The 17,787-nt window shown below is 35.5% G+C and overlaps 1 protein-coding gene across 1 annotated transcript in view; it reads right to left on the bottom strand.

Moving 5' to 3' along the window:
- Positions 1-1,092: 1,092 nt before the first annotated feature.
- Positions 1,093-17,787, bottom strand: part of STT3B (STT3 oligosaccharyltransferase complex catalytic subunit B) — a 98,102-nt gene continuing 81,407 nt past the window's right edge. Inside the window, exons 9-16 of the mRNA XM_060022089.1 lie at positions 16,395-16,549; positions 13,799-14,010; positions 12,368-12,555; positions 11,471-11,642; positions 10,421-10,594; positions 7,896-8,009; positions 5,666-5,878; positions 1,093-2,626 (exon numbers count right to left, since the gene is read on the bottom strand). Coding sequence (XP_059878072.1) covers positions 2,546-2,626; positions 5,666-5,878; positions 7,896-8,009; positions 10,421-10,594; positions 11,471-11,642; positions 12,368-12,555; positions 13,799-14,010; positions 16,395-16,549 — 1,309 coding nt within the window. The 3' untranslated portion in view covers positions 1,093-2,545. The remainder of the gene's footprint in view (positions 2,627-5,665; positions 5,879-7,895; positions 8,010-10,420; positions 10,595-11,470; positions 11,643-12,367; positions 12,556-13,798; positions 14,011-16,394; positions 16,550-17,787) is intronic.

Raw genomic sequence — 17,787 nt, 5'->3', positions numbered from 1 at the left:
TTCTACATTCATTCATGACTCCACCTACCTCAGTGAGGCCTGGGTAACAAGGCAGGGGGTCTGACAGCACCCACATCCAGCAGCACCCATTCCAAAGGAGGAAATTCGGAGAGGGTTGCACAACAATGGGAATGTACTCAACACTACTGAACTGTACATCTTTAAAATGGTTAAGATAGTAAATTTTATGTTATATATTTTACTACCATTTTTAAAAAGTGTGCAGAGGCTCCAGATTTCATAATCTTATGACCTTAAGCTATGGAAACGATAACACCCTATAGGCTGCTTTTATACCATCTAGTTCTCTGGCCTTTTGGTCGTGGCCTGGGGACTCGAAGTTAAAACTCTACAAATGCAAACTCAAGTAAGTAGATAAGGACGTTAAGTTTGAAAAATAAACTTTATCTTTGGACTTGCTGCCTCACTGCCTTATTTATACTACAAAGCACTCAGCTTGTTCGATTCTAAGATGTGGAATAAAAATAAAAGCTGTTTTACTGTCTATAATTTCACTTTTCTGTTACAATAAAATCTCAAGTGTGGTTACAATATAGTTTTTGCTGAGGCAATCCACTGAACCAAAATGGGGTTCCCTAAAACTGGAAAAGGTGAGAGATCATTCCTGCTCTTAATGAGAAAATTATACAAGACTTGGCTGATTAAATATCGGAACTTACAGAGCAGGGCTTTTTTGTTAGAGTCCTAGCCTCATTTACATGGAGATTAAATTCTTATTTGGCTAGGTGTCTTCCCCTCACTCACCCATAAAAAGTCAAAATGAAATTTTCACTCTGGGGTGGAAAGGAAGGCAAAATAAATAATAGATTAGTTCAACTTAGACCTTAGACCTAAGTTGAACTAATCTAGCACTTTTCCTACACGTGTTCTCTAAAACCTTTGTAAAAGTGAACAAGAAGGAAGTATGTGTTCAATACTGTTAGTCCTTTCAAAAATAAAAGATGTATAAAAGACAACACTTAACACAAAATTTGAATTAACTTTATTTTCCCTACAGTCAGCAACTTCTCTGCACTGAATTTTAAAGCAACAAAGTAAAATAAAATCCTCCAAATGACAAGGTATCAGAAATCCAGATTTAGTTACACTTTTATTGTGAAAAGGTTCAACCATTTTATTGGTATGTAAAAGAACCATCATCTGGGTCAAAAATGGATTCTATAAATCAAAGAATATTCTACACTTTGGAAAAGAAAATCAGCAGTAACATTCTCAATGAATATTGTAAATTACACTTTTCTTCATAAAAGTTACATACTATTCTGCACTTTTCCACCAAAAGCAGTGGTGTAAATTATACTTGTTTATATAAAAAAAAGATATCCTGTGGCAGGAAAAACCCTTTCTCTTTCACTTTTACTAAACAGGAGAAAATTTTCAAGTGTATATAAAGTTGCCTATGAGACGGAAAGTGAACATGTTCAATCTCCATTTATATTTTAGTGCATTTTTTTGGACAATTGTCACATTTTTAATAAAAATAAGAAAATGCATATAGCATTAAAGAGTGTTTCATCAAATGCCTAAGGGACTAACAAAATATGGAGCAGAGGACAAAATCACTGTGATGGATGAAACTGTTATAAAAATGAGAGAAATCCAGGCGAACTTTACAAATCCTTTGTCATTTTGAAGAATCACACAAAATGAACTTTGGCTACCTGTCCACTTTAAGGGTTTCTTCCTTAATCTTTTGCATGTAAACAAAGTGCTAACCTCAGGACTAAGATACCAAACCCAATCCTGGTAATTAGCAACATCCTGTGCAGTTGCCATGATTTCCAAAGGATATAAATTTAGCCCTTGAATGAACAACGTATGAGATCTGCTCTGTAAGTACCTGGTGAAAACAACTGCTAACAGCAGCAATAATGTTTCAACATAAAAAAAAAAAACTTTGAATCGATTAGTTACAGGTCCATCTTTGAAACAGCAGCTTCTTCTCAGAGCAAACAGTAAGCAATAGAAAATGTACATTTGATGAAACATTCTTTGCACTGGAGAAACATGAAAATAAATATAGTTCAAGGAAGTATAATTATTTTTCTAATACCTCTTTCTCAGACCGTACTAGTTTACTGGTTCAAGAAGCTTGCATCATATTTTGTCATTCGTATTTTACGTATTGCTATCTGGGTAATTCAAATAAAATCTTGTAAAAGAATAAAAACATTGACAAGTATGCATGTGCCAGGGACCAAATTAGAGGGTTCTTTGGTGCCATTAGTCCAAATTCTCAGATTTGAAGGATAACATGTACCAGTAAAAAAAAAATCTGCTGTTAGACATTTACAGCAGTGCTCTGTCTTGCTTCACATTACAAATCAAAAACAGCTGTTCTCAGTAAGCCAATTTTATTTTTTAAATCAGGCATTGCCAGAAAGTTTTGTACATTAACCTGGACCAGTGATGGTTCCAGCGATGGTTCTGTACCCTCCGTCGCTGTGAAACATGACATGAGCTAAAGGCAAAGACCGGTTCTCACAAGGACATCTGCTTCAAGTTAGGAACCAGAACAGTATATTTAAACAGTCTTCTTAGATATTTTCTTGCCTTTCTTAAAAACTAGTTTATTCTTAATGTAGCCACGCTTCCTTTTCGCAGTCTAAAAAGAAAACAGAACACATGGTGTTAGTGCAGGTTTCCTACGGATTAAAACTACAGATACACACATGGTTTACTGCAGAATGATGAAGACTGTCTTTATAATCCCTCAGATCTTCCTAGGGCTGGACTCCTTGAAACAGTCAATGAGCACCATGAACTGCTCTATGCCAAGGATGCTGAGATCCAAGATGAACTGGACTAGGTCCTCACCTTTAAGATGAAGGACGACCACAGCAGTCCTCAAATGCCTGTCATACATTCCTCACCATCAAGTGAATGAATCCCCACCTCCCCTCTCAACCACTAAATGCTCAGGTGTAATAATTACTCACATTTCCAGGCATGATAGAATATATAACTAGACTAAGGATTCAGAAAATGTTAATGGTGCTCCTAGTTTAGTTTCCAAGAATTAGCTGTGTCAGAAATACAAATTAACTTAGTAACTTTTGGAGCCCCGATTTTCTTATCTGTAAAAAAGGAGGATGATTACACCTATCTACAAAAATAAAGAGAAATAAAGTTACTTGGCACATTCTCCAATTTAGGTAGGAAAATAAGCACTTAAATATTAAAACAAAACCCAAACACCAAGAAAAAAAAACCCATAACATTCCTTGAGCATCACAGATCTTTAAAAAACTAAGATATTTTTCATTTTTCTTAACACTTCAGGATTCCACTTAAAATACTGTCAACTGATGTCTGTGGTGTAAGAAATAAATTACTACAAATGTGGTGATAGAAATTACTGCAAAAATGTTTGCTATTTTAGAGTCTCACAAAGATAAATCAATATAGGACATGGATCTGACAATCTGACATATTCATAGATACTGAAAAAAGCAAATTTCTTGGAAATTAGTACTTTAAGGCATCAGTCAAAGCACTGGGTTAGCAGCAGGTCAAGACTCAGGAGATTGACCCCTCAATTCAATTCTCACATTTAAATACAACTTTTGGAGGTTTCAGAAACTCTGGCAAATGCTATGTCGTGTACATATATATTATGATGTTCAGTTTAAAACAATTTATAATTTTTTTCTAACAGTGACAAAAATACAAGGCAGAATGCAATCCTTCTTAAGGTCACAAAAATTAGCTACTGCTAACTTGCCCACAATATGTGTTACCTTATTATTAACTTACTTTATTAGGGCAAAAAGTAAAGAATTTCAGAGGACACAATTTGTAAAAATTCAAACCAGGCCAAGGAGTTGGTTTCTTTATCATCATCACCTACATTATTTCTAACTTGAAACCTTTTCTATGAGATCCTGTAAAATGCCCCAGGTCTCTGCACGTATGTATCTAGGTCCTCAGGGTGTTTTCTCTCTAGGAGCAGGTGAGCCATGCAGCCCTGGACTACAATTCCCAGTGCCTCAGCCATGTCAGCTTGGCAGTGGCAGGAAGTGGCTGCTGTACTCACTCACACCCCCTTCAACCCCCAAAATAAAAACTGGGCTGGAGAGAGGAAAGCAAAACAAATAAAAAGCATTCCTGCTACTACAAAACTGAGTATAAAGCCATGGAAACCAGAAATACTAGATCCAGGTTGTTGGCTAATAGAATATGTTTTTGGCATACAAGACAGATGGATTTTTATTTATCCATTCACTTATTTGGGGGAAATGATGAGAAGACAAAGAGGTCAGATTAAGAAACTTCACTATCAACAGTTATACAGCAAGTTCAATGCCTTGTTTTCATAACTGGGCTGAGATGTCTTAGGAGTGACTGCCTTCAGACTGTCAGCATTTGTTCTGACTTCTGCACTGATGTGACTCATCAGTTTCTCCTACCACGTGCCTATGAGACACCAGATCACTTGATATGACGACACAGTGAGTGCCAGCTCTCTGTGACTTATTTAAATACGTTAGTCTAGATATGGTAACCTATTCCTGGCACAGAAAGTATTCAGTTAAAGTTTCTATTTACATACCATACAGTTAATATTCAGCACTTTATAGTACAAATTGAAATGATCTGTATTCTGAATATATTTGTAGTATATTTTAAGTAATACAAAGGGATAAGACAATTCCTTCAATGATTTAAAATAACTGATCTGAGCAATGTACACCTAAGTATCTTTCAAGATTTAAGACTGAGATCAGTCTAATAACAATTAGTATTATAAGAGTAGTACCTTAAAATACAATCTTAATATTTCTTCTAACTGCTCATTATTTTCCATCTCCCACAGAGGGCCAACCATATAAATACTCATTTTTCAGTAGCTTTTATAGCAAAGATTAGATCTATTTGGCTTAAGTGAGCCATAATGACCTCCAGTAAAAGACTTCATATCTTATTATTTATTACAAAAGGACTGCCAATAGTCTCATCATCATAATTCTACCTACAAGCTTTGTCATGACAATTACATTTAAAAATAATTATCTTAAGATAAATGATTTATTTTCATTCAAGACTCAAACCAACTCAAGTTTATTTTTTATTCAATGAATAATACAGTAACGTCGTACTAGAACGGAACATGAAAATGCTATATAAATTTGCTTTGACCAAAAGATGATGAACGAATCACAACTGTTATTACTTGTTTGGCATTTTTACTTTCACAAAGGTTCAGAAGCCACAGACACATCTCACTTTACAAACAAGTCGTACTAATGGGAGTGGCACAAGCTAAAGCCAGAATGCCTCTGGAAAATCTTAGCTTGGTTCACTGATAACCACTCTTCCCTATCAAGAACTATCCAGAACAGTTGCTGCTTGGGGTACCTGAAGTGCTGAGTTTGCAAGGACTGCCCTCAGCAGGTTGGCTTTATATCTACTTTGTATATAAGCCTTGGTCTTTATTCATCTGGCAAATGAAAATTTATTCGCAATTTTCAGTAATTATTTATCAGTCAAACCAACCAATCTTGAGTTACCCTTTTTTTCTCTTTTATTTGAATTTTATTTATTTTTTTTTTATACAGCAGGTTCTTATTAGTTATCCCTTTTATACATACTAGTGTATATATGGAGTTACCCTTTCATAAACATGACTTCATTTGGCACCCACCTTCTTTGACAAATACTTCTGTTTTGGGAAAATGTTGGTTACTCGAGGTTTGTGGTCTAGTGTCTCCCTGTTATCGGGTGCTTTCACTTTATATATCCTTACAAGCCAGTGCTCTGATGTAAAGGCCTCCTCCAAATGCTTGAATTTAATGTCCTTGTTTCCAATCTCAGCATTACGTGTTCGATCAAAACCTGGGGGTGTACGGAAATCCAGCTGCAAAAGTGACATTAGTATTGGATGTTAACCATATTGGAAAGCTTGCAATATTAGAAGGTAGTAAATGTTAGCAGCAGAGTAAAACTTTCTCCTTTTAAACTAGGAAAACACAATCAGAGCAATATATTGTAACAGTTCTTATATGTTGCTAACCAGATAGGGAAAACTCTGCAAGAGAGAAACTAAATGAACCCTTAGAGTGGATGAACAGCCCACAGGCATAAAAAAACCAATAGCAAGATAAAATCCATTAAAGCCCTTCTTATAGGTATTCAGAGAAAACACACAGAAGGGCCTGCTTTTCTGCCCCAGGGCCTTGCACTATACTATCTACTCTTTCAACCTCAAAGTTCTTCATTCAGTGATTTTGCATGGCTGGTCCCCTTTCTATCCTTTGGTCTGAGCCCAAATACCATCCCTTCAGATAAATATTTTTTAGATTGATGGTTGCGAAGTCTCCTCCATTGATTCCTTATTCTTTTACTCTATAGTGTTTGTTGCTAAGGTTTTTATTTATCTTTAAAATTACCTATATCCTCCAACAGGATGTAAGCTGCATGATGACTTTACCTTATTCAGTGTGGCTCTATCTTACCAGCATTACTTGTTAAATCAATGCACAAGTAAAGCAGTGATGCTAACCAACCTGAAATTGGGAACTACAAAGGAAGTCAGACAAGCCAAACCATGGGAAGATTAACCAAGAATGAAAGGAGGAAAAAATGGAGGGACGGGAGAAGATTTTAAGAAATTCTCAGACTAAGTTTATATGTTGCCACACAGAACTTAAATGAATTCAACTTAAATATAAATCCAAAAACCAAATCTCCTCCAGTGCGAGAATAACTTGTTATTGCACATCTATACAAGAGCAAAGTTATATACCTCATGTCTTAAACATATTATTCTCGAGCAGGGAAAGGCATCAAAATGAATGCATGCTACAGGCATGGCTTGGAGCTCTTGATAAACGTGACAGAAAAAAAAAGTCCCTCAATGCTCTCATTAGTGAACAGAGAAACTAATCTTTCACCCATTTTCTGAGGTAGCTAATTATTATGGCTTAAGTTGCTTCTTTCTTAGCATGAGTTTAGAGACCAGGCAGTGGCCTTCAAAGAAAACACAAACAAAAACGTAAATCTGGTAGTAAAATTTTTGTCTGTTTTTTCAGAGCCACCTGTAGAGTAATTCCAAGCGAATAATGCTGAAACATTATCTCGATCCCTGGTATTTGTATAAAATTAAACAAGCAATTTTTCCTCTGCCATTGATGTGACCTTAGTATGAAGGTGTAACTTGGTATGACAGTCACGCAATCTGAGAGCTATGAAGAATCATAGAAGCCATCAGTCCAACCCCCATTATACACAGACAAGGAAAAAAACAAGTCCAGAGAGAATGTGACTTGTCCAAGGATTATGTGACCTGACAGAGCCAGATCTGGAACCCAGGTGTTGTGACAGTCCATTATCTGTTCTTTTTGCCACGATGCCTCTTTGCCCATTCACTCATTTTTGTTGACTCTTAATCTTTTGTACCATATCATTCCAATTTTCTGGGAAAACTCTGACCCAGAGAGTCCTAGCTCTCTGTGGTAATGGAGAACAGGGAAACAGTGAATATATGAAGTGACTAAATAATCCATCTCTTTAATTTCAAGCTTTCCCCCACTAGGCAGCGAAGTTAAACTACTTAAGATCACACTGCTTCCCAGCTGGAAGACCTCTCCCTGGTCTTCCAAAAGCATGAAGTTGAAAAGTGAGATGGCAAACAAAGAATGGATTTGAGCCTATGTTAATTAACAATTTTGGAAGGAAATCTTTGATCTAAAAAATATTTCCTCGTTTTTTACATACAAGTTTCAGAAATTAAATTTAATAGAGAAAAGAATCTTTAGATGAGCACATTTTTCTTTACAGCGCAACCAAAACATCATTATCCTGTTTTTTAGAGTCAAACAAGGCTACTTAATATTCCTTTGAATAAAGATTATAGAAAAATTGATGTAACTAACCTGCATTTCTCCAAATCTGTAGTACGACATTTTATACATAAGGCAATTCAACAAAGTAGGGGATCCTGCTTTGTCTACACGGAATTCTCCTTGTGGGGTGAAATAGTCACTTTCCTACAGGAAAGAATCCAGAAGTTTGTGTCAGTTTAATATAACCAATTCAAAGCTACAGGTTCCCCTTTTCATTTCCCCATAAGAACTAACTTTTGAGGTATCTTCATAAAGCCATATTTAGTTACATCTCAAAAAAATACAGTATCAGAAGACGAATTTATAAATTTAATGTCATCTCTTAAAAAACCCACAAAACTATCATGGGTGTTTTTTAAAGCTCAGTATAGAAATCATTTATAGGAAATAAACAAGAGTATCCAAAACACAGAGAAAAAGAACAATAGTCTGTTAGAGTGAGGGAGGGTGATTATTAATTAATTCTACCAGATTTTAAACCATGTTATAATAAAACCTCAATAATTTAAGGAAAAAAAAAGGTACCAATACCATGATTTAATATCAGGTAGGCCAACTAAATTTGTTCTTTATTTTTCCATATGAACTTTTAAAATCAGTTCTTTAGTTCAGAGGGGAATGTTTAGAAAACTTCTGTAGGAATTTTTATTGGGAGTTCATCAAATTTATGAATTAACCTCTAAGAGGGCTAATCTGACACCATCGATAGAAATTCCTCATCTAGGAATTTATCCTACAGAGATACTTATACGTGGGCAAAATGATGAGTGTAGAAAGTTATTTATCGCACCACTGTTTATGAGATTAAAAAACCGCAATCAACCTAAATGTCCATTAACAGGGACAGGTTAAATAAATCATGGTGCACACACACAATGGAAGACACTATGCAGATATAAAAAAAAAGGAATGAAGAAGCATCCCCATAAGATCTCCATAATATATTGTGAAGTAAAAAAAGCAAGAACAAGGTGTATATTTTGCTACTAGTTATCTGCTTCAATAAGAATCATAAGAAAATAGTAAGAGACTACCATGGACTTTTTTCTTTTCCTTTTCTTGGGGTGGGGGGTGTAAACTTTTACTGTATATCCCTTTATATTTTATTTTTTGAACCATGTGAATGTGTAAATTACCTATTCACAAAGCATAGGAATTTAGGATTTTTCTCTATATAAATGGTTCAAAGCACATATCTGGATCTACCACGTCAGTTTTAACACTGCTAAAGCAAATGCACAAATGAAAATTATATACTAGGAGGATTAAATTAAGACCAATTTAACATAAGGTAATACTGTTTATTAATCGTAGTTAAGGGGAAATGTCACAACATTTACACTTAAACAAGAAATCTGGGGCTTTACTCGACTTCATCCCTGTCACATAAAACACATTCATACATTTTCCCAAAAGGTTCTTTTATTCTGGATCAGCAGTGAATCTTACTCTCATCTTTTGTGCCTTCACCACGTAAACCACAGTGCTGGGTGCCCAACCTCTCTGAGCTCACAGCTGAGTGGGAGAGATACAACAGAATCTACCTACAAACCAGGCTGGATGTGATCTGATAATGCACCAGAGAAGGGCTTCTGGAGAGGGGACTAATCTGTGGTAGGGAAGGTACTCCAAGAAGAAAACTGTATAAACACGTGTGTCAGATGAGCCAAGGAAAGAAACCACGAGGCAAGTTTCACGGGCTAGAGTAGATCGACAGAGTAGAAAAAGGTGATAGAAGGACAAGAGGCCAGCAAAGGAAAGTGAAGTATTAAGGGGTTGTGCATTCTGAGCTAAAGCGTTTGGATTTCATACCACTGCTTCATTATTTCAATCATCATTATGATTATTTCAAACCAGCCACTAGGCTGAGGTTTCATCTATGTTACTATAAATTCTCATAACAGCAGTACAAATGAATTATTCCTGGCATCTGTTAGTGATCAACTGAAACAGCCGTAATCACAATTATAACACTAGAACCTAGAACAAGACTTAGTGCTCAAAGCATATAATGCTGACTGGCTGAAAAACAACTTGCCCATAGCACCAAGCTGGCAGTGGCAGGGTTTAGTTCCAACTCATGTCTGTCTGGTTTCAAGGCCCCTTTCCTTAAACTAATGAAGGATTAAAAAAAAGAAAAAAAAAGCTGGGAAGTAACACGATCAACATCATGTTAGACTGGGAGAGGGAACAAGACTAAGGCAAAGATAGCAAGTTCAAGGCTACTGTCCTATTTCAGGTTTACGAGCATAGGGGTCAATGCCAGAGTGGAAGCAATGAAAATGGAAGGAAAGGGCAGAAGTGACAGGCTGTAAGGAGTAAAGGCAAGAATTTTGACAAGGGATTGCTTTGTAGGGGAGAATGGAAGTACCAGGTATGAGTTTCCAAAGTTTTAAACCTGGGAAAATGCTTATGGTATCTTTAATAAACAGTAAAGTCAGACTGAAGAACTAATTTGGGGGATAGGATAATGAAAACAAACACAATGCAATTAACAAGGTAAGAGGGCTACTGGGAGCTGTCTTTCACACACCGAGAACGACCTAGTTTCTTACCCGAATGTCTTTTGGATGTTCCCCTTCAGCTATCCTAACCATCCAGAGAAATTTGTTGATATCATCACCAGAATACCCAATAACCCCTCCAAAAATAACCAAAACATAATCTACATCCAGACTCCTCATGATTTTATAGGCTGCTGTTTCATTTGAAGACATGGCTTTTCCCACCTACAGAATAAAAAATGAGAATGGGTGTACTTAGTCCCAAAATACACTAAAAATAAAAATGGACGTACATTTTTACTTTAAGATGGAATGCATCTCAAGAGTTTGATTTACATGGACTTTTTTATAAAAATGATTTGCTATGAATTCAACAGATTTACTGAGATTTATAAGCACCTCACTTACTACAACCAATTATAGCAGAAATGTCAAAATCAGAAATACATGCTCTAATATTTTGCTAATAATTAGGTCTCATGAAATTAACATTTTAATATGAAAGCAGGCAAGCTTAAAAGAAGTAGAACTTCTCATAACCTCAGGCCGAGGATGACCATCCATCTAGCTAGCACAAATATATTCTTCTCTTCAGTTTACTAAACATCTAATGATTAGTTACAACACTAATACAAAGAGAATTCATTTGGCTAACGCCCAGTTATCTATTTAAAATCTTTAAAGAACAGAGAGGTGATTACTTTAATTAACGTAAATTAGTTATTTAATAGCTAGAGTGAACATAATTTGCATGCCCATAAAACACAGTGCATTTGTTTTACATATTTGCAAATACTTTTCTTAACTTATGAAATGGAAAATACAAGACAAATATAATATTTTAAGTTTCAGATTTTGCCTATTCTCCAGCAAACAGCCTACAATTCTGAATGATACTTAAATAAATTCTATTCTTAAAAACAAAATAAGCATACCTTGAACTCACTTTGTTGAATAAATATGTAGAGAAGTATGTTCAAAATTCAGCAAGCAAAGAGTACTTTCACCCACATTTTTCCTACTTAATCACAAGTGAAGTCTGATTGCTAAGTAGTGAATAAAGGTTTGTAACTTTTGATCTTTTGTTGATCAAATTCTTACCAGTGCTATGTGGCTGTTATTCCAGGTGTTATTATCCACCAAAGTAGTTCTATTAGCCATCCCAGCTATTTGATAGCCATAATCCCACCAAGACATCACTCGGGCATGTTCATCTGTATTTTGCCTCAGCCAAAAGTAAGCTTCTCTAAAATCATCTAAGATATTCCTGGTGCTGAAAACAATCACAATATTCTTTTAAATGATATCTTGGAAGTGTGAAGATGGTAACTTAAAACCTTGAGGTGCCAGGCCACTAAGTAATTTCATATTTTAAGGATGGTAGTTAAAAGCCTCCATGGTAGGGAGAAAAAAAAAAAAATCAATGGAGAGCTAGACTAGTGCTTCTTAGACTTTAATATGCATACAAACCACCAGGCCATCTTGTAAAAAAGCAAATTCTGGTTTAGTAGTTCTGGGGTGGAGCCTGATACTGGGCAAGTCTAATGAGCACCCAAGTGAAGCAGAAGCTGGAGTGGGAATGCGGGGTTGCAGTACATAAACCAGCTGTTCTTAAACTGTAGCTGTATCAGATCACCAGGGGGGCTTATTAAACCACAGATCACTGAGTCTCACCCCCAGGTTTCTCATTCACACACTGGGGTGGGGTCAAGAATTTACATTTCTAAAGGATTTCCTGGTAATGATGATGCTGTGTCCAAGCACAACACTTTGAGAAAGACTAATGTGTATGTTATATATGCAAAGATATTTTGGAAAAGAGCATGAAATACAATGATTATTACCTACTTCTACCAAAGGGGACGGGCAGGGGAAAGGTCACAAGAAAAGCACAGCATATTCAAATGCAGAGCTTCACAAACATCTTTGAATTCTATCTTTTGAGACAGGAAAAAAGGGTAGGTATAAAATCCTCTTGTAGTCAAGTTGTCTTCTTACCCGTCATGATTGTAAGAGGCCAGGACCACACTTGGGCTGGAGTAGGCATTGCTTGTGACCCAGGTACAGTGGACTGCAAACATCATCAACAGCATCAGCATCAACATGGTAACAATGCTTTTTATATTAGGACCTAATCCCTCTTCGGTTTTTTCCTGTTCAGTTACATGCTTCCTCACTTTACCTGCCTGAAAATGCAAAAAAAACTGATGAGACAAATTCATCATTTGACTTGCTTTCATTAAGACACTCAAAAGGGAGAAGGTTGGGAGAATGTTATCTATCAATTTAATTCTTTCAGAAGGAAAATGTATAACCATCAGGAATTCTCGTGTGGGTCATACAACATTTTCTAAAAATTATCAAGGTGAATTCTAAAGTCAAATGTGAATGAGAAGGCTTCCTGGAACTAAACCCAATCCAGGAGCAGGTTGCAGAGCAAAAAATCTCCAGTAAGAAGCTGCTTTCAAACTCAACTGTCCTTATGTTTTATGTAAATACAAAGGAGATAACCAAATGGTCTCATGCTGGCCACCTTTTCTTATAAAAAATCTGAATTCCTCACCGTGAAAACAGCAATATCCGGCTATAATCCAGACCATGTAGGACTTTAGTATAGGAAAAACCTGCATTATCAGAATCAGTTTTCTAATTTCCAAACCCCAAACCAACAGACTTGTTAAAATCAAGATTACATTTTTGAAAACAAAACAAAAACCTCACGGAACAGAGAACAGAACCGTCAGAGGTTCTAAATTGCAAGGCTAGTTATTAAGAAACCACAAAACAAAACATCACAAACACAAAAGCAGGTATGTGCCTTATTAGCACTAATCTGTATGAATAATACTGGACCTATCATAGTAAAGAAAGAAAATTTCAAAATTAATACATATACTGCGAAGTTCTTCATTGCTTATTGCTACTTAAAAATCTAGTTAATAAAGTTTACTATGTCATCCAAGACAAGTGCTCTGATTCTAAGTCTTTTCCACACTTGCACCAAATATAATCCTGCTCTGTTAGCTGAGAAGTTAAAAGTGAATTACATTATTATATGGGCCAGCCACCTAGTGCTAGCGAACTGGAGACTGTTTTTTTAAGGCACTTATTCCCCTCATGAATCACTATTCAGTCAACCAAATATTTTAAAAGTTTACAGTGAATATGGACCTCAAGGATAAGCACTTTGCACATTGTTTCAGAAGGATTTATAGCGCTAAATTTTATGTAATTTAGTAGAGCACCAGCTTTCTGAGTGAAAAGACCAACCAGGATTCAAAATTTGAGGCAAGCAGTAAAGACCAACTAGAAATGTCATAGTTTGACTAAATTCTTGTTTAATCACCCTTCATAATATATACAAGTTCTTACTGTGGTGGAAAAATAAAACACGTAAAAATTTTAAAGGCCTTACTTTAGATTTCCCACCTTATCATACAAATTTCCTGGGTTTCTCTTGTCATCCTCATCACTGCTGTCCTCCACAGGTGGGTTTTCCCTTTTCATGTCATCCCCCAAATAATGCTCAAAAACATTTGAGAATGCAATTGCAGACAGCATACAGACGACTGGAGTCAAGGTCAACATCAGCCGCACCATCACGCCAGCAAAGTAGACAGCACTGATGGCATACAGAGCAACTGCAAAGACAAGTTCTCTCGTAACACTTCAGAAGAGAAAAGGGTCCCTGGAAACTCCACTAACTATTTAAAACAAAATCTAAAAACAGACAAACATCTCATAAAAGGGCTGTTTTATTTATTTATTTACTTAAAGAGGAACTTTTAAAAAAAAATAAATGTATTTTATTTATTTTGTTTTTGGCTGTGTTGGGTCTTTGTTGTTGCACGCAGGCTTTCTCTAGTTGTGGCAAGCTGGGGCTACTCTGTTGCAGTGCACAGGCTTCTCACTGCGTTGGCTTCTCTTGCTGCAGAGCACAGGCTCTAGGTGCGTGTGCTTCAGTAGTTGTGGCACGTGGGCTCAGAAGTTGCGGAGCATGGGCTTAGTTGCTCCAAGGCATGTGGGATCTTTCTAGACCATGGCTCAAACCCGTGTCCCCTGCATTGGCAGGCGTATTCTTAACCACTGTGCCATCAGGGAAGCCCTAATTGTTTTTGAATTGATAATGCTAACCAATTTAAAAGTCATATTTAGAAATTATAACTAGTGTTGACAAAATAAACACTGCATATCAACAGTTTAGAGAAGCGTATCATGTTTCAAGTTTAATTATAGCTACTATGGGGAATGAGACAATTATTTGTCAACAGCATCACATATTAGAAAAATACATTAACTGACAGATGAAAACATGTTTGGTGAATTGTATTATTAGGCACAGTAAGTTTATAGAATCAAAGTCTATGAAAAGTCTGTGCCAGTATCTGGCATAAAGCCTGCTTTAAAGTAAGAATGGGATGAGAAGAATATAATTTATTACCAAAGGAGGAACTTATAAAGTTATTGCCAAGAAACTTAAAAAACAAAAATTGGAAGTAATTTCCAATAGTCAAAGCTTTCCAGATAATGTGCTCACCACAAGGAAAGGCTCTATCATTTCTGGCTAGAGGCTATATGACTTTACAAAGTTAATGAGTCATTTGGGTGCCTATCTCATTTGAAGCTAATTCACATTTTTTTTCCTGACTAAAAAATACATTTATTATACCATATTGTTTATCTCAATGGATTTTTATATATGCACACACCTATGTAATTACCACCCATATCGAAATACAGAACATCTGTATACCTCCTCAGGAGAATCCCTCATGCCTCTTCCCAGTCAATAACTGCTCCCCTCACCCCCCACCCTTTTTTACCTTAAAAGTCCAAAAAGGTAATCACTATTTGGACTTTTAAAGCAATAATTTAGTTTTCCTTATTCTTAAACTTCATAGTAATGAAATTATATAAAAATGTTCTCTTTTGTACTGGTTTCTTTTAATTACCCATGCTATTCTTTTATTAATTGTTGTGTTGTATTCTACTGTACAAATACATAATCTCTTTATCCTACTGCTGATAACCTTTGGAATGTTTCTAATTCAGGGCTATTATGGATAAAGTTGCTATGTATATACTCTTAAACATGTCCTTTATGGGACACATGCACTTACTTCTCTTGGGTATATACCTAGGATTGGGACTGCTAAGTCATGAGTGGGCAATATGTCTAAGCTAAAATCTTTTTGAATGATGCAATATTAACATGGCCTTATCCAGAGTCCACTGACCTATAGAAACCAGAAAAGAAGGAGTGTCATCCTTTGGTTAGAACCTATGCAGATGCTATTTTATCTCTCCTGACTTCACTCTGGAACAGTAACTTTTGAGTGTCTCTAATGGTCCAGGACCCCTACTTGCACAAACTATTTGCTTGTGTGACCCTGTGCATATTACAAAGCTTTTTCAGTTTCAGGTTTTATCAAATGCAAAACAGCCACAGCATACTTCTTGTGATGACTGAATTACATAAAAGTGTTTGGTATCTGTTTATTCTGTCCATTTATATTTTGAATGTCAGATCCTAAACACTGCCTTTAAAATAGTTTGTATATCTAAGTCTTGTAAGTTGGAAATTACACAAATCAGTCAAGAGGGTGTTACTTAAAGGTGATTCTTATTCCATTACAAAATGTACTTTTGCACTGAAATTTGGATCATGGATGCCCCTGCAAACTTCTTCCTACTTGATTGGATTTAACTGAGAAAATAAAGTCAAGTCTATTCTGTCAACAGTTATAATTTCCAATTCTCAGCCACAGACTATAATTACATTAACCTCTCAGAAAACAATAAATTGAATGAAAAATTTATATACCAGTCCAAAATGAAAAGTTAATAATTAGAGTATATATAATGCAAATTCACTGAATTTTTCTTAGTTAAGCACTTATGCAAAGTAAGAGCAAAGTTTATCTTAAATACGCATAGAGTCAAGCAAAGAAAAATAAAACTTTAAAGTGCAGTGATAATCTCAACAAAAATAAATAAATCAAAGTACTTATTAAAAATCTCTTACCAAATACTCTTTCATCGTTGATATTTTTAATGCAGAACCACAGGCCTGCTGGGAAGGTACACACAAGAATATGTAGATCAAAGAAGAAAGATACCCAAGTTGTAGGTTGATGCTCAGACACTGACGCAATAATTGGAATGTGTATTTTTGCATACCTGGTATTAAAAAAAGTTAACATTATTTAAAAGTAAATGATAAAACAGGAGTTCCTTTTAGATGACTAAACTTTCTCTGATTGTAGATATGGTTCCTATCCCTACCTCTTCTTGCTTAAAAGTATATTCCAATGTAACCAGCTAGAGTGGAAATAATTCTGATATACACTGATAAAACCAAAACCAATATGCCCCTCCTAAAATCAGAATTATCTAAGGCCAGTTATAAAAGTGTTGGCTCTGACTTCTAACACAAAAATCTTTGCTCAAATAGGAATTTGTTTTGCAGTTTTAACTTAGTACTTTTCTAAGTTTGCATCAACGAGTTTCACTATCTTCTGGACTTATTACTAGCAGAAATACCTTATCCGATAACATATCATATTGCCACAATACCTTTCTTAACAAGGAGATGGCACAGAGGCTGGTGAGGGAAATGGAAAAGACAGGACAAATTTTCCCTGAAATTCCAAAGTGGTCAGTTAAAGTCTGAAAGCAAGAATAAGTATGACTAAGAAAAATTTAACCTAGGATTTTAACCTAATCAGAATAACTAACTTCTACAACTGGGGTTTTCCCTCAAACTTTGGTGATGCAAAGGCTGATCTCTGGAAGTTTGTGTCTATTAGCTTCAGCCATTCATACATAATTTGCTTATGCCCTTTAATCAGTCATCGGCAGGAGCCCTTTTGGTATCACACCAAAGGGCAGGCCTGTTCAATAAATTGTGGTAGGTTTTTTATTCGGCCACATGAAGAGTAACAAAAAAGATGGAATAGCAGAATCAAGGGAGAGAAGTAAATTATCACCAAGAGATATTTTCTTATCCTTAGGAAAACATTTCTAGAGATAAAAAATTATTGAGCTAATTTAAAACTAATTTTTTTTTACTAACTCTTTTTATAATAGCACTCTTAAAAAGCATGACAAATATTCTCTAGTATATTTGATAGGTTAAAAAATATCAAGAAACTTAGATAATGTGGTATTAAAAAGAAAGTTAAATTTTTCTTCATATCTACGGCATACAGATGCTATAACATAGCATCTATCCTTAATGATTAAAAATTAAATATTACTAACAGATGGAAACTTTGAATACATTGGTAAAAACAAAAATCAATTACTAAAATGGCACACGTTACCTGAAATGTTTTAACAAATAAAACTAAAATAAGGAGTTGCCCATGAACAGAAATGTGACTTACATAATCACACTAAAGGTGAATTCCAAACAG

This window comes from Delphinus delphis, chromosome 10 (genome assembly GCF_949987515.2).
Source record: "Delphinus delphis chromosome 10, mDelDel1.2, whole genome shotgun sequence".
In the NCBI taxonomy this organism is placed as follows: Eukaryota; Metazoa; Chordata; class Mammalia; order Artiodactyla; family Delphinidae; genus Delphinus; species Delphinus delphis.
Note: the sequence above shows the minus strand (reverse complement) of the source record. Positions and strands in the feature narration are given on the sequence as shown.